A 22,865-nucleotide genomic window follows, 5' to 3' on the forward strand; every position below is an offset into this window, starting at 1 on the left:
CAAAATAAGTATTGCGATAGCACCTTATAGGGTCATTGTGAGGAACGGATGAGTTACATTCTGACACATGTTTAGGACTCAGCAAATGCTATTATCATTGCTATCTTTCCATTGTCTTGGTCATGTGGACTATTTAGCTCGTGCTGAAAAAGCATATGCCTTACTTTCCTGGGGTGGCTTAAAATAACAGACTTATTTTCTCACAGTTCTGAGGGATAAACATCCAAGGTGGAGGTGTTGTCAGGGCTAAGCTTCCTCCAGGGGCTCTAAAGAAAAACTGTCCCTTGACTCTTCCAACTGCTAGTGGTCCCAGTTGTTCCTTGGTTTGTGGCAGCGTAACTCTTATTTCTGGCCCCTCTTCACATGTCCATGTTCTCCCTGTTGTGTCTATGTCTCTGTATCAGAATTGCCCTCTCCTTTCACTTATAAAGACACCAATCCATTGGATTTCAGGCGCTCCCAAATCCAACATGACCTCATCTTAACATGATTACATCTACAAATAGCTTATTTCCAAATAATATCATGTCAGCAAGTTCTGAGAGTTAGGACTTAAACGTATTTTTTTAGAAGGACATAATTCAAACCACTATAGCATACAAAGCAGAAGAGAGGAAGGAGGGGAGGGAGGGAGGAAGAAAAGAAGAAAAAATCTAAAAAAAGAAAGGTGGTACAGCAGAGAGGCGTACATCTGTTTGTAGTACTTATTTAGGGGAAATGGATATCTACATCCAAAGAAACTACAAGTTATTTCCTTTAGCTACAATAACAGGGACATTTTTAAATGTGGCAGAAGCAGAGCCTTGCACAGTATCTTGGTGTCATAAGTAAGAAACAAGGTAAGGCGAACTGGCTTCTACACAGGTGGTAGCCAAATGCTTTGAAAATCCTGACGTAACTTGGGTCAAATTATTTAACTCAGTCCTGCAAATGGTACTCTCCCCTTGTCATGACTAATAGCTTGTGGCTTATTGAGACAAATTCCATGGGTGCTGCATTGGATGTGAACTGTCCTTTGATGATCTCTTAAACCCAAATTGGGTGGTGGTGACCTGAGGCCAGTGTTTGTCCTGAGTAATGAATGCCACCCGGGGATGGGCCTGTGTTGTGCAATGTGTTTAAGCAAGTTTCTTTGTCTCACCTACTGTCCAGTCAAAGCCTGACTCTGTCTCTCGGTAGCATCTTCCTGCCCAGTTTGGAACCAAACAGAAAAGCCAGTTAGTCTTCTGCCTGACTGGCAGAAGGGTTGACGAATGGGTGGCTTTGCTCTGTCATCGATTTAATATATGACTTGGAAAGTCCTCGTTATATTATATCACTGTGTCCAGTTTCCTCCTCCTGCAAAGCAACATTCAGTTTCCATTGTATTGACTCAAGTGTGCTCACACGATGTCAAAATACACTCACTGGAGCAGAATTCTCAGTGAGGGAATGTTGTATGCTGTGGTCACAGTTACAGTTTAATTTAAGGGTTTATCTGTCTGCCAATGAGATTTGGGGAAAGAAGCATAGATACAGGAAGAAAATGGTGATGAGCGATTCCGATATTTGAAAATAGATGAGTTTCCCAAAAAAAGAGCATGAAACGCTCTGGATCAAATTCAGATAGAAAGCTGGCAGGTTGCCAGATTTGTAATTGCATCTTGAATTGAGCTGTAATCTTCACCACTTCTGAAAACAATAAGGAGGAGAAAACAACAGACCACATTTGTTTTAAATAGCAGTCTTTGCTTAGTGTTCCTAGTAAAATATTTTCCTGATACTTTAGTTTAGCCTTGAGAATTACAAAAATAATCATAGTGATTCCCCCAAAATAAGGCCTTACTGGACAATCAGCTCTAATGCGTCTTTTGGAGCAAAAATTAATGTAAGACCTGGTCTTATTTTACTATAAGACCGGATCTTATATAACATATTATAATATACTATAACATAACATAATGTAATGTAATACTGGGTCTTATATTAATTTTTCCTCCAAAAGATGCATTAGAGCTGATTGTCTGGCTAGGTCTTACTTTGGGAGAAACAGGGTACATGTTTGTGTAGGGAGGAAAATTAAGATGATCTGTCTTATAGGGGGGAATTATGCATTTTGTGGAAGGGGAAAAAAATCCTTTATTCTGTGAGGGAAAAGGAAATTATGCGTTTTGTTTCCTATGATAGAGAAATTTATATGTGACTTCTTCAAAAACCTTTTAGGTTTACATCGTACGAGTATAAAGTCTTTGTACACAACAGCGTGGGCTTTACACCAAGCCAAGGAGTGACAGTGACGACATTAGCTGGTCATCCGGAGAGGGGAGCCAATCTCACTGCAGTTGTTCTTAACCACACGGCCATAGACGTGAGATGGGACAAACCCAGTAAGTAAGCTTCCGGTGTCTTCGTTTCCCCTTAGAGTATTAGTACCAGAATCAACCTAAAATGGATATGTTAAACAAAAGCAACAAAAAGCTGAGGTCCCTGTGCTCTTCTTCCTCAGAGGCAGACTCCGTCTCCTAATTCTCCATCCTCCTTGACCCTCCTCTCCCGTCGTCCATGTCTTTTGGATTGGGAATGTAGTTTCTGTCACACCAGCCAGTTGCAATAGGAACATCCGTGTATTCATTTGAAACAATGAAATATTGTGCACTTTTCTATAGAGTGCTGTCCCCTATCTCATAACTGATCACTTATTAGCAAGGACAATTTACTAGGATTGCAGCAATGGGAGGAATTTTTCTGAGGGAACCGTCTTCAGCACTGGTTGTAGACAAAACTTCATTTGAGACAGGAGAGCGCAGCCTGGCCCTAGCCACACCAGGGCCCCTTTCGGATGCCTCTTTACACGTGGTTAGAAGAGGCCACAGATGGAGCTAATCTCTCCTTGCACTTTAGAAACCATACGAACTGAAATTTCGGCTCCAGTTAGTCAGTAGCATAGCGTTTAACAACTGATCTGTTAATTTTTAGTGATCCATTATCACAGTCAGAAAAAAACAACAGCAGATCTGTCATGAAAACAGATACTGTAATGATTCTCATAAGTCTCACATGAGATCTGGAAAATAGTTGAAACAAAGCTTGTGAGAATGTTTCCAAATACTGAGAAATCTCTGACTTGGATATTAAAATAAAATTAAAATATTTGTTTAATGAAAGAAAACTGTAGCTACTTAGATAATCATCTACTACTAGTATATAAAACAATGTAAATGACTCCTGGTTGGGCAACAGACACCACGTGATTTTGATCCAGAGTTTGAGTTTTGTTACAGCCTAAGAAGGGAAATCCTTCCTATTTCATTTTGGAATATCTGAGTGAATTTGCCTGAATGTTATATTATATGAATGGTGAATTAAAACCAGTATTAGGTGACCTTAATTGTAAATTAAAGTTAGTACTGGTTATGGTGATCTACGTTGCCACTAAATAACGCATTTTTACAAAAGACTACCACACTGAGGGTTTTTATAAGGTTGCAGGTTTCTAATGATCAATGTCATGTCTACTGGGGTTTCTTAGACCATTTAAATGGATGGATACCATTTAATTGATGCTTATGATTACCCTCTGAGACACCTCTGGGAAAAATACAAAGTTTTTAGCTGGAGATGGATTTTTATGTACAGTATAATACATTTTCACTCATCTCCCTCTTCCTCTCTTTGTCACCTTTACCACCTGATCCATTGTAAAAGCCATTCATAAAGGTGGACTCCCTCTCGCTCGGCTGACACGTGAATGCTTCTGTTAAGAGCCCACTGCTGAATTCTCACCAATATCGGTCCTTTATGTTATAATTGCATGCCTGAAGTCAGCTTGCTTATAAAAACTGACAAACCTAATAGATGTGAAGCAGCTCACTGAAGTTTCATTACTTTGATAATCTGGACCTCTGACCTTCGGGATGTAGGTAATGCAATCTCCCGTTGTTTCCCTTCGTACCTTAGACATTTTTCAGATCACTATTTGTGAGCATGAAAGTTAAGTCTTACCAGAGGATTGGGACTGCAAAAGCTTGTTGCATAATCATTTTCTCTCCTCGTGCAACCTGCTATCCTAAGTATTAGGTTGGTGCAACAGTAATTGCGGTTTGAAAGTTTAAAAATAATTCCAAAAACCGCAATTCCTTTTGTACCAGCCTAATAAATTAACTAGTCACTCCTCTATGAAAGGGTAACCTATGTTTTCCAATTTTAAATTAAATTGTTTTCTTGATTTGTAAGATAAAATTGGCACATTGTCTGACATGTTAAAAGGCACAAAACTATACATTGAAAGTCGCACGAATAAATTTATATTTACTTACTAAAAATTGCCTTTCAACAAAACCATAAAATGTATTTATTAAAACGTACTAGTATTTCTTAACTATGACCCTCCATGTGTACACAGTGTTTTGATAGCATGATATTTCTGGCAGACTTTAACAATCACAGATTAACAGGGATACATTATTGAAAATTTTAGAAGCTGCCGTTGTAAACCTTTGCGTCATTGTGTGTGTCATGTCACCTAAAAGCACCCCTGCATTTCCTCAGTGTAGTTTTAGGGTAGATAGTGCAAGCTAGCAGCAGCACATACGCCATGCTGACGTCCGCCATCCTCCACGCATTGTTTTGCCTACAGTATTTGAAACAGTATTTTGCCAACATTTAATAATCAGATGATTTCACATACTGATGAGGATTTGGGGGTTGATTTGAAAAATCAAATGATTGGGTGAAACTGTTCCCGCATTACTCTAGGGAAAATACCAGCTGGCACTGAGTGGTGGCTTCCTCAAGTCACACACTCCCTACCTCCCTGTCCCCAGAGATGTCAGGTTCTTATCCCTGCTTTATATAATGAAATCAAATATTTCAGCCTCAATGAAAAGCCATGAAGATAATGCAAGAGACCACATTTCTAGAAGGGGTACAAAAACACCTGCACTTCAATTATTGATACAATCATCAGAAAAGCACCATAGCACTTCCCAAATGCCGACTTAGGGCTGAAGTGGCCCGTTTTCGGCTACTTCTCATGCCTTTCGCCTTAATGGTTATTAGCACTTTGTCCAAAGTGATTTAATAAGATTCATCTCTTTGTTATTGCTGGTTCTAAAATAAACAGTAAAGTGAGGAAATGCCCACGAGGGACTGCAGTAGAAAGGCAGCCCTCTTCTGAGGTCTCCTCACCAACGAGGTCAGCGACAGGAAGAAAAGAGCAGGAAGACACTGGAGGGAGTGAGAGGAAAGTATTGACAAAGAGGAAATGAAAGTCATGGAAATGTTGTCCCCTTATCATCTGATGGGAGCTCAGCCCACATCCCCTCTCATATAATCTTCTTGGTCTGCCTCTCTCCTTCCTTTTTCTGCCATCGTCCCTCCTTTTTCTCTTCTATCTTTCTCCTTCCTTTTCCTTTCCTTCCCTTCCCTTCCCTTCCTTTCCCTTCCCTTCCCTTCCCTTCCCTTCCCTTTCCTTTTCCTTCCATACACATTTACTTACAACATTTTTTTCCCCTGTGCATTGGAAATACTGAGATTAATGGCATAACTCCTGCCATTATAATGTCTCAGCAAGTTCTCTTGAAAATGAATGAAGTATGAAGGCATCACTATTAAAAGAGCAAACTTAAGCCCACACAGAAAGCATCTGCCTCAGTTCAATGTCTTAATCAGAAACCACCAGATTTTGTAGCGAGAAGAATGTCTGACTTTGTCGGAATGTATCCCGTTCATGTGGCAATTTATAGAAATAATTCCACATCTCACCTGTTCAGGAAAGCACTCATCATGGCTGGCTCACCTGATTCCTCTGGTCCCCTTCCCATCACTCCAGTTATCACAGCAAATCGACTGTGTTGGCCTTTCCCCCTCCTGTTCACTTGTGCACCTGCTGTCGTCTGACCGCATACGCTATTGACATGGGCCTCTTGAAGTTATCATCACTTAATGACCCCATGCAACGGTCTCTTCTCAGTGCCACCCTCTGTTTCTCTGTGATAGTGGACACTATAAATGACCCCTCCTGACTGAAACACTCTCCTTTCTCACCAGCCACTCCTCCTCATCCCCTAAATAAAGACTTCTCCAAGTTCTTTCCTGAGTATTCTTTCACACTCCAACTCTCCTGTTGGTGATTCCATCTATTCTCATTGTTTCAGATTCTCCTAACCCAAGAAATGACGTAACTCTATGAAGTGATATGAATGGATGACGTAAATAATAGGCTTTGGGATCAGAGAGACTTAACTTTGAATCCCAGTTGCAGTACTTTCTAGCACTAGGACCTCAAACAAGCCATTTGGCTTCACTAAATCCTAGTTTCCCGATCCAAGTTATGGGAAGAATAATAATAACTGCCTTAAAATGTTATAATAAGGATTACATGAAATAATGCCTGTTTAGCACTTAGTAATCATTTATTGTTGGTATAAAGTATTACTCTGTGTCTAAAATGTGCACAGTGCTTTCAAGAGCAGTTTTATAAAACATGAAAAAAATTGGGAAAGCGTTTCTCATAAAAGTTAAGAACATGCTTTTATAAGGCATTCTGGTAAAAGCCTTTCTACAGTGAGTTGAAGATAGTTAAGGAGTATGCGTCGCTGTATAATTACCTGACTATTGCATGGTACTACTCTCCCCTATTCCTTCTAGTGGTGATGCCATCCCCCCGCCCCCCACCACCATGTTGACCAGTCTAGCGACTACATTTACCCGCCTGCCTTGCAGTTAGCCGTGGCCACGTGACTGTGCCTGTACCAATAGAATGTGAAAGGAAATGATGTGTGTCTTTGCGGGTCACAGCCATATGACATCGGGCATGTACCTATCTGTTCTCACTTCATATTTCCCCGGAATGTGGGGATGGCAATGTTCTCAGTTTCAACTCTGTAGGCATGGACGGCACCCTAGATACCCAAAGCCACGTAAGAGAAAGAATCTAGGTTCTTGAGTGGCCACAGGGAACACAGTTGAATTCATAGACTTTGGAACTATCATGGGAGAGGCAAATTAACATCTTTCCTTTAAGTCACTTTATTTGGGGGCTTCTCGGTGACAGCAGCTTAGTTTACTAACTCAGTCCCTGTGTGTCCATATCAATTCACTTAAAGAGCAGAAATGATCTATCCTGTGTTCATTACCAAATATAGCATGATGAATAATTAACACATCTCGTATACAATTTCCTTTAAATACAGTCTTTTCTGGAAGGCTATTTATAGGCGCTGGGACACAATGCAAGATGAAAGTAATTGGGTGGTGGGGTGGGGAAGTCCAAAAATACAGTAATTTGTATTTGATGCTTAAATCAGAAAGAATACATGAGATGTCTTGTTGGGAAAATAGGGAGCCCGGCTTGGATCATTGCCTGAGAAAATCTTCCCACGTTGTCGTATAAGCAGTTTTACCTTCAGGCAGAGGGAGGGTTTTCTCAAGAAGTGTTTTCTATATGTTCAAAAGTTTCCAAGAAGCACTGAGCGGATGGCACAGAGCCCTGCACTATAGAACTTTGAAAATTAGACTCTAATGTGAGGATCTCTGAGCAAGATAGATACGTCTATCATCAAATAACCTTAATAGAATCCTTCTGGGTTTTTACATTTGAATAAAATTACCTCCCAATGAGGCTGCTAATGACAGATATCTGAAGAATGCAATCCTAGACAAACCAATTAGGAGACCTATTGAATGGAATGGTTTATTGTGATTTCTTGAGATCAGGGTCACACACTTTTTTGTAAAGGGCCACCTAGTAAATACTTGAGCTTTTGCAGGCTGTATACAGTCTTTATAGCAGCTACTCTGCGTCACCATTATAACACGGAAACGGCAGTAGAGGACGCTTAAACAAGCATGGCTGTGATCCAGTAAAAATTCATATCGACACTGAGATTTGCTTTTCGTATCATTTTCACATGTCACAAAATACTATGCTTCTGCTTTTTTTTCCCCAACCTTTTAATAATGTAAGAACCATTCTTAGCTTGCAGGTTATATAAAAACAGGTGGCAGGCCAGATTTGGCCTGCAGGCCAGATTTTGTTCACAGACTACAGTCTGCTGACCCCTGATCTAGATGTTAAAGATCTAGAGGATGCAATTAATATTGATTATAATCTCTAAAAATAATCCAATAGCCTGCGAGGAGCATAATCCAGTTGCTGTTGCAAGAAGACTTTCAACTATACCCTCTAACAACTGTTTTAAATTACTTGGAAATTCATTGTAAAAGAGAGGAGCCTATTCTAGATTTAAGAATTTGCTACAGCTCAGACCACATTTCTGACCAGTCTATGGAAATCACCACCAAAAACGGCATTTAATAGCAAAGATTGTGCCAGAGGCTATATTCTTCTTCAAGTCACTCAGGCTGACTGATGTGCTACAGTTAGAACAATACCTACTCAAATATTATGCAGTCTGTAAAATATGGGTCACATATAATAGAAGCAGAATATCTGAGAAAATGTTTCCCGACATACACATATTTAACATAATCTCATAGGACAGCCTCACGCCATGACATCAGAATATATAACTCTAACTCAGCTGTTCACACTTTAATTTCTGGGTAGCTACAAAACACTTCAAACTCAAGAAGTCTTAAGTAAAACAACTTTGAAACCCTCCATCCCTTGATTATGGCTATATGTTCTATCTTCTTTAATGGGATTCACACAGACACCAAACCCCCAAATCTGATCTATTAACTCTTCTGTGTTCTTTTCTAAACTCTCATGGGTCACTGAAGGACTTCAGCTTCTTTCATCTATGGATCCACTATTCCCTGGATCCTTCTCTACCTGGGGAAATTACAAACAATTAGAGATGGTCAATTGCTGCTCTATAATACCTTACTCCCAAACTGGCACAAACTGGTCATATGACATCACCTAGATATAAGGGGCCCCAAAAACGTAGCAGCAGTTTGACAAGATAAAAACATGGGTGTTGGTGAACACTAGGAACCTTTGCCATGACATTTATCTTCTGTGGTGGTTTTTAAAGTTGAATTGCTTTTTATCCCATTAATGCCACTAGTGGTTAGAAATGTCTTTTTCTATTTTTCCATGGCTTTCTTTTTTTATGTATGATAAAGAATTTGGTGTGTTGTTACTGTTTTTGCCCTTCTCACCCACTATTTTCAATGTTTAGTTTAAAAAATAGTGTATAATTAATTTTACTTGATTACTTTCCCTAAATAGTTTCGAGGTTTGTCATCAATTCTTAACCTTCCCCAATCTTGAGTTCTAGATCTTTCTTCATCTTTTAGTCTTCTGGATAACAATTATTGGTACATTTTTATCATTGAAGTTAAAAAAAAGTAAATAAATTAGTTATATATTCTCTTAATTTTTGCCTAAATAAGAAAGTATTTCTGTTGTCTTTGCTCATTTTCTTATTTTTTTTTACCCATTCAACTCTTTTTGTTGCATTTACACATAAATAATGCCTTGGATGTATATTAAATTTTTGTACCAAAATGTTTTCCCTCAAAACTTGCGGAAATTGCTCCAGTGTCCTCTAACATTTGACGTTCCAGATGAGAAGTAGGAAATGTGCCTGAATTTTTCTCCATTATAGATGATCTTTTAATTTTTAGTTTACCTTTGAAATGTCATAATATTCCATGATGTGTCTGTGTTTTGATATGTTGTCATTATTTTGGCCAAACTGCATTAATCTATTTAATTTATAGACATAACCCTTCCTATTGGGTAGGGTTTTATGGGGTGTTTTCTATTCATGATTATTTATTCCATTCATTTTTTTAAGTTAATTAGCTTTTTATTGTTTTTATTTTCTTAACATCTGTAATTTTGACTTTTGTTGATTTCTTCTTAGTCATTTTCCTCTTTATTATTTCCTATTGTGCATTTCTAACTCTGTTCTTTTGTGCGTTCAATGTAGATTTTAATTCTGTCATTGCTTTTTATGTTTCCTTGCTTTCTTTTTTATTTAAGCGAGATCACTTAATATCTCCACCTTCACGTCTGTCTTTTCATGATTGCAGGCACTTCTTTGATGGAGGCTTCTTTTTCATACAGGCATGTCCCTTTGGTTATTCTTAAGAACACCATGCAAATGCTTTTTACAACTTCTATCTCTTCCTTATGGAAGATAAATACAAAAACAATTCTGCGTCCGAAGGTTGTAGACTATGTTTCCTTCACATTTTCCTGTTTCAAAAAAGAAAAATACAGTTGATCCTTGAACAATGCAAAGGTTAGGGGTACCAACCCCTACACAGTTAAAAATCTGCATGTAACTTTTGACTACCCCAAAACTTCACTATGTTTGTCCCTTGGCATGTGGAGGGGATTGGTACCAGGATCACCGGTGGATATCAAAATTTGAGGCTACTCAAATCCCTCATATAAAATTACGTAGAACAATGAATATAGTCGGCCCTCCTCATCCATCGTGTATTCCCAAATGTGGGTTCCTGACCTTGGATCGAAAATACTGTTTTCAATCCAGGGTAGTTGAATCTACAGATATGGAATCTGGGACATAGAGGGACAATAATATATTTATTGAAAAAATCTGCATATAAGTGGACCCGTGAAGTTCAAGTTTGTATTGTTCAAGGTTCAACTGTACATTTAGGCCCAGCTTTTACCCAAACAGGGGAGGGTGACATTTACTTAGCTCTTCATACCAGCTATTTCAGCTCTAACAGCATTCCTCTCTCAGAGGTAAACTCAAGGTCAGTGGCCTTTAATTCTGTGCGGGCCTGTTGAACTGAGGGTGTATCTTCTATTTCTTAGATGGTTTACTGACTTAGGTAGAACCCACTGAAGTTTAAAATCCTTGTTTGAACAATGAAATAGTATACTCCCATGCATGCACTAGTCATAAGATGACTAGGGATATGAAGATGTAATGTATTTCTGCAAGGTTTTTTTTTCCGGTTTTGGACTCTGCACCGTAATGGTTCAATGAAGAAATGTTGAAGCCGATACTAGTGAGAGGCAGGACAGTTTGGCACTTGTTGCCCAGATCTGCTTCCTGTTTCTGGTCCTCTCTGTTAAGGAGTAAGATGTAACCCAAGGGCCTGAATCACCTAACTTCTTTGGAACAATAGATTCTGTTCTGTTTCAGAGGGGTTGAGCTATGGTACGTGACTAAGAATGGGCAGTTAGTGGAATTTCATCCAGATGTTGACAGACGATCTTTGCTCATTTTCTTATTTTTTTTTACCCATTCAACTCTTTTTGTTGCATTTACACATAAATAATGCCTTGGATGTATATTAAATTTTTGTACCAAAATATTTTGCCTCAAAACTTGTGGAAATTGCTCCATTGTCCTCTTAATATTTGACGTTCCAGATGAGAAGTCAGAAATGTGCTTGTATTTTTCTCCTTTATAGATGATCTTTTAATTTTTAGTTTACTTTTGAAATGTCATAATATTCCATGATGTGTCTGTGTTTTGATATGTTGTCATTATTTTGGCCAAACTGCATTAATCTATTTAATTTATAGACATAACCCTTCCTATTGGGTAGGGTTTTATGGGGTGTTTTCTATTCATGATTATTTATTCCATTCATTTTTTTAAGTTAATTAGCTTTTTATTGTTTTTATTTTCTTAACATCTGTAATTTTGACTTTTGTTGATTTCTTCTTAGTCATTTTCCTCTTTATTATTTCCTATTGTGCATTTCTAACTCTGTTCTTTTGTGCGTTCAATGTAGATTTTAATTCTGTCATTGCTTTTTATGTTTCCTTGCTTTCTTTTTTATTTAAGCGAGATCACTTAATATCTCCACCTTCACGTCTGTCTTTTCATGATTGCAGGCACTTCTTTGATGGAGGCTTCTTTTTCATACAGGCATGTCCCTTTGGTTATTCTTAAGAACACCATGCAAATGCTTTTTACAACTTCTCTTTTTCTTATGGAAAATAAATACAAAAACAATTCTGCATCCGAAGGTTGTAGACTATGTTTCCTTCACATTTTCCTGTTTCAAAAAAGAAAAATACAGTTGACCCTTGAACAATGCAAAGGTTAGGGGCACCAACCCCTATACAGTTGAAAATCTGCATGTAACTTTTGACCACCCCAAAACTTCACTATGTTTGTCCCTTGGTATGTGGAGGGGATTGGTACCAGGATCACCGGTGGATATCAAAATTTGAGACTACTCAAATCCCTCATATAAAATTACGTAGAACAATGAATATAGTCGGCCCCCCTCATCCATCGTGTATTCCCAAATGTGGGTTCCTGACCTTGGATCGAAAATACTGTTTTCAATCCAGGGTAGTTGAATCTACAGATATGGAATCTGGGACATAGAGGGACAATAATATATTTATTGAAAAAATCTTCATATAAGTGGACCCGTGAAGTTCAAGTTTGTATTGTTCAAGGTTCAACTGTACATTTAGGCCCAGCTTTTACCCAAACAGGGGAGGGTGACATTTACTTAGCTCTTCATACCAGCTATTTCAGCTCTAACAGCATTCCTCTCTCAGAGGTAAACTCAAGGTCAGTGGCCTTTAATTCTGTGCGGGCCTGTTGAACTGAGGGTGTATCTTCTATTTCTTAGATGGTTTACTGACTTAGGTAGAACCCACTGAAGTTTAAAATCCTTGTTTGAACAATGAAATAGTATCCTCCCATGCATGCACTACTCATAAGATGACTAGGGATATGAAGATGTAATGTATTTCTGCAAGGTTTTTTTTCCGGTTTTGGACTCTGCACCATAATGGTTCAATGAAGAAATGTTGAAGCCGATACTAGTGAGAGGCAGGACAGTTTGGCACTTGTTGCCCAGATCTGCTTCCTGTTTCTGGTCCTCTCTGTTAAGGAGTAAGATGTAACCCAAGGGGCTGAATCACCATCATTCCCTAACTTCTTTGGAACAGTAGATTCTGTTCTGTTTCAGAGGGGTTGAGCTATGGTACGTGACTAAGAATGGGCCGTTAGTGGAATTTCATCCAGATGTTGACAGACGATCTTTGCTCATCTTAAACTTATGGTGCTAGTTCCAATACTTTCAGTGTACATATATAAGTGCATTACTTGGAACTTGATAGAAGAGAGAGATATCAGGCACATTCAATAACCCAGGTAAAATCCACATATGCTTGTAAGTGGAGTTTGAAAGCATTTCATTAATGTTATATCTTTAGGGCTTGAATTTCTAACTAGACTGCTCCTTTAAGTGATGCTGCAATGTGAACTTTAAATCTAGTACACTGTTATATCTGGGCTGCCACAGACTGAGTGTTACTATACTGTAAGCCAGTAGAAACTAGTTCTGATGACAGAAGGAACTTTCACTCTCATAGCACCAGAGGTTTTGCTGTACATTTGGGAAAATACTGATGGACATGAATAGCCAGTTACTGCCAGTACATAATAACGACCTCATTACTGAAGGTGCTTACATTTTGTGACATCAGAGGAAAGAAACATCTCAATCCCCCTAGTTTTCCAAATTAATTGCTGAAGATCTCTTGCTATAAACTTTTTCAACTCTGCTGACTAGAGATGAGGTCAAAGCAGTAGTGTGCTCAGGAAACAAACAAAAAACAACAAAAAAACAGAATTTAGTTGTTATTCAAGACCCCTGAGATCTTAATGAAAAAGTGGTTCTGAAAAGAAAGTCATGACTTGTCCACCGTAAATAAAGCTGCAGTGAACATCGGAGCACATATATCTTACGGATTAATGTTTTCATATTTTTTAGGTAGATATCCAGGAGAGGGATTGCTGGGTCACTTGTTAATTATATTCTTAATTTTTTGAGGAACCTCCACACTGCCTTCTGTAGCAGCTGCACCAGTCTGCATTCCCACTAACAGTGTATAAGAGGTTTTTTTTCTCCACAGCCTCTCCAACACTTGTTATTATGTGTCTTTTGATGATAGCCATTCTAACTGGGGTGAGGTGATATTTCATTGTAGTTTTAATTTGCATTCCTCTGATGGTTAGTGATGTTGATTATTTTTTCATATGTCTGTTGGCCATTTGTATGTTCTCTTTGGAGAAATGTTGATGGATGCTTGGATAAAAAAAGATGTGGTATACATACACAATGGAATACGATTCTGCCATAAGAAAAGATGAAATAGTGCCATTTGTGACAACATGGATGGAACTTGAAATTACTATGCTAAGCGAAATAAGTCAGATGGAAAAAGTTGAGAGCCATATGATTTCACTGATATGTGGTATATAAAACTGAAAACAACAAAGGAACAAAACAAACAAATGAAGCAAAAACTCATAGACACAGACAATAGTTTAGTGGTTACCAGAGGGTACAGGAGGAGAGGGGGATGGTAGATGAGAGTAATATATGACGATGGAAGGAGAACTGACTCTGGGTGGTGAACACACAATGTGATGTATAGATGATGTGTTACAGCATTATACATATGAAACCTATGTAACGTTACTAAAAGTTGTCTCCCCAATAAACTTTAATTAAGAAAATAAATAAATAGCAACTAATGAATGTCATATAGTACCCAGAGAGATTTCCTTTACATGGTCATATGCTAGGATCTCACATATTAGAGGGCACTGCACTTCAATAACCATCAAAAGAAATGCCACTTTTTCCCCTCAGTCCTTGATTAATGCTGCTGACTGTCTTGACATATACCTTTACATACAAAATCAGGAGGCTTCTCAAACCGTGGTCTACGACCCCAACCCTAACACAAACCGAAGTAATAGTTCTTGCGTAAGATCATCGCAAATACTCTTCATGGAAGAACGGCAGTGTGCTACTTCCCACCTAAGAAAAGATGGCTGCCTTACAACTTCTATTTAAAGCTTCACTGTAGGAAGTTAATGAAACGCAGAACTTAGGGCAAGAATGGCGAAACTGGGTGGAAGAGGAAAAAGAAAATAGTAGACTAGCCTGTGCAAGGCTGAAGGTTGAGGAATTGATGAGTTATACTTGTGAGACAGTGATTGATTGATTCCGGCATTCTTTAACAGCTTATCTACATCACAGAGACACAATGACGGGACTAGGAGAAAAGAATGAGAGCCCTGATAAAAATTCAGATATTATGCTAGCATCCCACCGAGTGAATCCTTAAGGAGAACTCGCTGTATCACTGCCTCATCGAGAGTGTACATAACAGGATATCTGGCTACACATGCTTCTAGGTATCATTTAGCAGATTTTGGTAGCCGGTTAAAAAGCCTCTCAAGTTTTAGGATCTGTGTCAGAAAATACCCTTATTGGTAGTAGTGTAGGTAGTCTCTCGAGGATTATGTTACTTATGCACCATTGTTCCATGCGTTGCATATTTTAATTTTACTCTTACTTTCCTCTCACTATTATTATATCAAACTTTTCAACATTAGTTGAATAATTCCAAGTAGCATAGCTGAAATATTTAAAGGGAATTTATAAGTTCATTTTACCTTATCCTATAAAGGTAAGACTATGCAATTCATTATGGGATGGGGAAAAACGATCAACTTTAACGAAATAAAAACCAGCACCACCATAAAGGTTCCACAAGCTTTCCTTTCTTCCCACTCTCGGAGTAGCTAATGATAGACTTTATTCTCCGTCTTTTTACCCCCTGAAGCCTCTTGAGATCAGTCACATTTACGTTGTTCTGCGTTTATTGTTAACAGCTTTTCAAGACCTACAAGGTGATGTTGAGTATTATATGCTTTTCTGGAGTTCCTCTACCTCGAATGCATCTCTCAAAATCCCCCCAAATGTAAACTCTCATGTCATTGGCCACTTAAATCCAAGCACGGAGTATCAGATTTTCATCTCTGTCTTCAATGGAGTCCAGAGCATCGACAGTGAAGTACAGCACGCGACCACATGCGATGGGGGTGAGTCCACGGGATGCTCAGCTTCAGAGATGCGAACGGGATTGATCGAGTCTTGCTGAGGTTGAGATCAGTCATCCCTCCATTATAAAATTTCCGGTGTTGGAGGGAGGGGGGTCAGGGCTAAAATGCTTAAGTGCTTGCTGTCATCAAGTGGCGGATCAATAAGTGGTCCCATTGAGACAGCAGCACAAGCCTCTAATAATGGGATATTAGCCCAGTTTGTTCCTGTTCTTTGCAGTGTCTGCTTAGTTTGGAGCTGAGTTCACATCAATAAATGGTGACATTTAGAAACATTTTTTTTTTTTAAAGATTTGCTCTCAGAAGCAGTATGCTTTTCAAAACGACAGCCAAGCCCAGCGAGGGCCTTCCCTGAGTCACCAGAAATGGTAGGTGGAAGTTCAGCCACTGAGAAAAATTGCCTGTGACTCATTTCTAAGCCAGTTAGCAAGGGGGAGGAAGCAACTTGTGAATCTGAAATGAGTTCGGAATGGTCTTTCTAATCTTTTTGGCTTTATAAAGTCTCATTATAAACATTATAATATCATTACCTCCCAAGAAACTGTTACAGGTCGTTAGCAGAGCACTTTAAGTGTGGCACCCATTTCCCTTTGTGGTGGCAAAGGTCGACACCTTTTGTTTATAAAATAGAATGGATCACAAGGACAATTTTTCAACTAGTTAATATGGGTTCTTAAGATAAAAATAGGGCTTTGCATAGTTATTTCTGACATGCTTGAATAATTGTGTAATTTAACGCCAAGCGAGATTTTTTTTCTAATGGTAGATTTCATCATTACCTATGGTAATCAACATTCAAAATCATTTACATAATGACAATATTGCATTATTGCTTCATATTGCTTGAGTTACAAGCTAGTAACATCAGATGATTTTTCACGTTCCACCAGCCTCGATGTATTTGAGTTTTATTTTTTGCTTAAGGAGCAAATTTTCTTTCCTTTTTTTTTCTCCCCCTGGGAGATACAGAGTGAAAGGATGAGAAAAGAGACAAATAATAGATACGTGTTAGTGGTGCAGATGGGTGAATAATTTATCATCATATCCCACTGCTCACATAGGATTGAAGAGTAGCACTATGCTGGTGGTACAAAGCATTTTACCACCAATTCTTATGGTTTCTAACTGAGAGTATAATAAGCCAATTTGCAGAGGACAACAGCCTGTGATAACTTCATCAGAGGAAAGCAGATAAGCAACGGACCCTTCGCGAAACCGAAATACTAATCTGCATTTAGTTTAATAAGTGCTTTTTCAGAGACAGCTGGAGTTTATTCAGTTTCTTTCTTTAATTCTAGAGCCTCGGGGCATGCTTCCTCCAGAGGTTGTCATCATCAACAGTACAGCTGTACATGTCATCTGGACATCGCCTTCAAACCCAAATGGTGTTGTCAGTGAATATTCTGTCTATGTAAATAAGAAGCTCTACAAGACTGGAATGAATGTGCCTGGGTCTTTCATTCTCCGAGACCTATCTCCCTTTACTATCTATGACATACAGGTTAGAACATTGTTTTTTATAGTTAAGTTTATGAGTATGTTCAGTAAAACATGTCAGGTTATATCTCTACGTGGGTACCTTCCATATTGGTTACAGATTATTTATTTGGTGGGGAAGGGAGAGAGAAAGAGTGAAATTGATCACAATGAAATCTGTGTGCTGTGGGCAAACATGGGAGTCTCTGGAGAGAAGATAATGGTAATATGGAAAACGATGGTGACGAGGGTGATGGTAATATTCTCCCTGGCAAAATGAAGCAAATCATGCATTTGCAATAAGTCTTGCCAAATAGTTTGTCTTTTTCCTGCTTTTTTACTGGTAAGAATCAGCCTATGACTATAGAGACATTCTTTCTATTCCTGCTTCTGCTATTTGCTAATAATTTAATAACTGTAGGGAAGTTATTAACCTACTCAGTGTCATTGATCTCTTCTGTAAAGGCAATGGACTAGGTGACCTAAAGCGTTCTGTCCACCTCCAGTATTCTGTGATTCTGAATGCAATGAGAAAACATAAACAGATATATGGCAGACAAAGACATAGTAAAAGATTTTTATCTAAGGAGAAAAGAAATATATCTGTTCATCATTCATCACTTGCTCGATGGCTCTCTCCTACATGAGAGCAGTTGTATTTAAACATTTGCCTCTTGGGCTTCTCAGAGACCCTGAGGAAGTCAGTGCAACCTGTCCTAGGAAAATATGTACGTACTTACACGAGACAAGTGAGCGTGCAATTTCAGAGAATGCGTTGGCTTTTGAGGCCCAACTTACAGACCTCTTCAAGCTCAACTAACCTTAAAAGGAGAAAAAATACAGAGAATACCACATAAGGCCTGTAAAACAAGGAACTTATCCTGAAGGAAGTGGAAATCTAGTTAGAGTGCTAGGCTATGAAAGTTAGCAAGGCCACATGTGGAAATTATTGATACAAACAGAGTGTTTCAGAAGCTCAGAGTTTAAAGAGAAATGTTGCAATGTAGTACATTTTAAAATAAACTACGCTACTTCTAAAATTGATGAGAGCTCTATAAATAGTTTTCAGAAGATATTATGCATAGAGATTTTATTTGACCACAGAAACTTTTTCCTGGGTCTGTTCACTAAATGCTACCTTTTTCATTTTCTTATCACCTTCTTTCCCCAAATGTGATGGTGAAAATGTGTAATCACCTGACTGTAACCAGTGTGTTAGCCTCTTCCACTAGCAGGCCTGGCTTCTTAAGAAAACAGGATAAAAAGATGTGTGATGATCGAAGAAGACAGGTACATTGATTATTTTTCATTACACTCCATGATTTTCATTAACCCGCTCGAGTTACCTTGGCATGGAAGATGTGGACTAATGTTTATGTCCATGGTCCTTAGTCCACGCATGCATATACGTCGTAGGTTGAATTACACAACGAACAAACAAACAAAACGAACAGTACATTCAAATAATTAAAAACATAGCTGTATGAACAGGTTAGCATAGGAAGGAGGATTTGCTGTATTGTCCTCTTTGGGGCACCGGTGGACAAACAGAGCCCTCAAAAGACAGCTGATTTGTGTGCTTTATCAGGAATTGTGGAACAACCTGGAGCTCAGACCACTGAGTGCTGTGCAGGAGCTGACATTTAAGTATTTCAGGCATAGTCTACTGTGAAAGGCTTTTCTCCTAGCTACTCGTTTGAGTCAGTAGTGGCTTGAGGAGGGTGCATTTTGATCAGATTTGGGACATGGAACCAGGTGAGGAGACAAAAGGCGAAATTAGCATCAAGTACTTAAATTTTCTTATTAGTGATGAAGATACTCTTATCATTGGTAACTATATTCTTGTGAAGCTCTTCATAGCACCGGCACATAGACTTGAAATAGTTGTTGCATCACAGGAAATTTGAATATCAAATTTTAATAATTTTCATTTATGATGTCAAAGATGGTTTAGCTCCATTTAAAACATGCACTTAATTTTTATGCCTACTACTTTAGAATTAAATTTATGCTAACCCCCCTTGTAAAACAGCCATTGATTTTAAAGCACACATGTAGATGCACCAAAATATGTACTTTTTTGAATGTATCCATTTATATATCCCTTTTTAAAGAGAATGATAATTTCAATTTTTGATTCAATTTCATCTTTCTTGTCAATGTAAACCTTTATATTTGTGTTTCATTCATATGCCATCCACTGTCGCTGTAGCACCAGAAATATGCCACAAAGATGGAGGTGGGATATTACATTAGTAAGAATGAGAAAAATATTGACACATTTCTCCAAAGTCAAGATAAAAACTTCTGGAGAATCACTTGAATACACCTAAGTAGTTTAGAACTTAAAGTTATGCTTCATGTTTAGGCGATAAGGAAATAAGCTACAGTAAAGCTCAAATCAGATACCTCACATCTTTGCAGCTTGATCGTATTCCCTTATTTCTCTAACCCCCAGTTTTGAAACTTATGAAAATGGAATTGTGAGGACTCAGTGAAAGTGTTGGTGCAAGTACCCATTGTAATATTTGGTACATAATCTTTACACAATAAATTCAGTTGAGTTTATTTCAAGTTATCTCACTATGCATCGAGTCAGGTATTTTCTAACGTGTATGAAGTTTTATTGTCATTAATTCTATTACCAGCCAATATATTGTAAGTTCATCTGCCTTTAAGTTACTCGAGATTTAATTGGACATACTTGGAGTGGAGAACCTTGATACTGTTTAAATATCTATTAAATATGACCTCAGAATTCTATTTGACATAGATAGATAACACAACTTATACAGCATTAGACACACATGCCTCCACTCCCATTTAGGTGCAAACTGCCCTAAGAATAAGATGGCACGGCCACCAAAAACAGGGGAGATCACTTTTGTCTTTCCTCAAATGAAAAGTGGAAATTCAGCGAAGTCCTTAGCTTAAAAGCTCTATTGGTGTTTAAGTTTCATCAGTACCTAACTTCACCCTCTGTGTATATTAGATGCTGAAATTCAGTTAGCGTTGGAAAATAGTACAGTTCCAGTTTGGTTTATGCTTTAACTGAGAGCAGAAGGATATCGCTTTGTGGATGTTCCTCTAGCAGTCGTTTGTACCTTCATTACTCTCGCCTCCCTCTTATTCAATGTGTTCTTTTTTGTCTTACTAATGTTTGATGAACCCGGCTTCTAATCTATCATTATTCTACCCTCCTCAGTTTTTACTCAGATGAAGTGGTAGATTTAAGGGGTGAATGGTAATTTTCTGCTGCGATTAAGGTAAAAATACCATTGCAGCTGGAACAAATGGATATAAAATAACTCAGCCATATTGGAAGGCTTCTCGAGGCCTCATTTTTCTTCCATTAGACATTAGCATTTAGGCCATTTGCTGGAAAGTGTCAAGACTTGCAGAAGATAGCATTATTACACTGCCTGGTTATAGACCTAGAGAGTGGTATACAGCGGTAATTATTGCGCTTGCAAACTGTCACCTAGGCATCTTCCATTCCTTAACTGTGCTCCAAATAGTTTAATATGTGTGTCTGAATGGTTGGAACCAGAGACTACACATCACTATTTTCATCACCAAATCAATTGTCCTGAGCCCATTTCTGCACTCTATTCTGAGCTTGTCCCACTGGAGTCAATTAACATCGAAAATTAATATTTAATGAAACCCAAGAGGCTGTTAAGAGATTCATATGAAGTGGGGGTGGGTGACATTCAGTCATTGGCAATCTGGGTCTTGAAAATAGTTGGATTTATGCTTTTCTAAACTACTGTTTGCAGGTCGAAGTCTGCACAACATACGCCTGTGGGAAAAGCAATGGAACCCAATTCACCACTGTGGAAGATACTCCAAGTGATATACTAACACCCACGATCCGTGACATCACATCAAGGTGCACATTTTTGTCAGTTAATCTAACATTATAAGCAGTGATGATAAAAATCAAAAATATGATCTGAGCCATGGCAATCTCATTTAATAAGTTGCTATAAATATGTGTGTAAATCAAAGCTTTGACACTATTGAGCTAATCTTCACTGGACACACCCCCTAACATTTAGGCTTTGATATCCGTTTCTGTCCAGTTTCGCTTCTGTGTTTTTAGTGAGCTCTGAACAAATGCTGAAAGCATGAAAGTTTCTTTATTTAAATGTCCTTCAGTGCATCTTTTTGTGAGACAAAGAACACCATTTTAATTAGAATGACTACGTTCTAATTTAATCTCTTTGGAAGAAAATAGATTTACATTTATCATATTGCCCTAAAGCTAGACATAGCTATAAAATAAATAGGGGAGATCATTTTGGGTAAGCATTGCCAATTTTATCAGATACTTGACAAAATCCCTTTAATTTTCTATTTTCTTTTGTTGCTAAGATGCGGCCATAATTTAAAAGTGAGTCTATTTTCAATTCAAAATTAACAATAACAGTAATAAGAGATGTAACATTATTTCCCAAGCCAAACTGTGACAATTGTTCATCCTTCTATATCAAGTTGAGGCTAGAGAAAGAAATATGAGTACTTTTACGTCGTATTTTGCCCCAGCAGAATCAATCACATTTCACACTTCACACACACACACACACACACACACACACACACACACACACACTGACTCAAATTGTTATAAAATATTTCAATTCTGAAGGATTCCTTTATGACATATTAAAATTTCTAGTGTTTGTTGTTGTTGTTGTTTAGTTAAAAAATACATGCTCTGATTTGGGGAACAAGTGATTAAAATAATTGGAAAAAAACAATTATTCTTAGCTATTCAGGGCAGAAATCTTATTTTGTCTTCTTGAGCATATCTTCTATCAAACTCGTGATAGATATCTGTCTAATTTGAGGGATATTAATTAAATGATAATCCCTTCAGCAGATTTCCCCCACCTATGGTATCCAGAGGATTGCCTAGTATGTAGGAGGAAAATGGTGAGTTTAAAGGGGCACCGGAGACCTTTACTCACCCTTCAGCAAACATATTTGTGGGTCTAATAATGTAAGAGGCAGAAGCAGTACAAAGACATGTAAGATGTGGTTCTAAATTTTCACAGTTCCAGTCCACTCTGGGAGACACTGAGCTAAGCAGATGGGGAGAACCTTGCAATAGAAGTTTATAATATGCAAGAAATGCGTAAAGAGAAAAATATTAAACCCTACCCACGATTATCAGTGACGACCTCATGGAAGGTGTAACATATGAGTTCAGTCTTAAAAGAACTCAAGGAAGACTTGTAGTTCAGTGGGCGGATGATGTCACATTTCTTGTCTGTTAGCATCCCCAGGACTCAAACCCTGGTGAATGGCATACGGGAATATAGCTTAGATTGTGTAGCTAAAAATAAAATGTAAGCTTTGTTAGAAGTTGTACAAATGCCCATGTGTGTCTCTGTCTCGAGGGTATTTTTTTCCCTTTAAGAAGACTCTTGCAGATGATAGCAGAGGGAAACTATTTTGTAGTTGTGGCTTATCCCCAAATATATTAAATTGATGGCCAAAACATTAAAAGGGTATTAAACAACAGGCAAGGAAAATGACAGAGCGTGTAACAGAAGA

The 22,865-nt window shown here is 38.2% G+C and overlaps 1 protein-coding gene across 1 annotated transcript in view; it reads left to right on the forward strand.

Moving 5' to 3' along the window:
- USH2A (usherin) overlaps window positions 1-22,865 on the forward strand; it is a 582,349-nt gene that overhangs the window by 386,933 nt on the left and 172,551 nt on the right. The window contains exons 43-46 of the mRNA XM_074316330.1: window positions 2,203-2,366; window positions 15,600-15,809; window positions 17,126-17,328; window positions 21,083-21,195. Of these exons, the coding sequence (XP_074172431.1) occupies window positions 2,203-2,366; window positions 15,600-15,809; window positions 17,126-17,328; window positions 21,083-21,195 (690 nt within the window). The remainder of the gene's footprint in view (window positions 1-2,202; window positions 2,367-15,599; window positions 15,810-17,125; window positions 17,329-21,082; window positions 21,196-22,865) is intronic.

Source organism: Rhinolophus sinicus, linkage group LG12 (genome assembly GCF_036562045.2).
Source record: "Rhinolophus sinicus isolate RSC01 linkage group LG12, ASM3656204v1, whole genome shotgun sequence".
In the NCBI taxonomy this organism is placed as follows: Eukaryota; Metazoa; Chordata; class Mammalia; order Chiroptera; family Rhinolophidae; genus Rhinolophus; species Rhinolophus sinicus.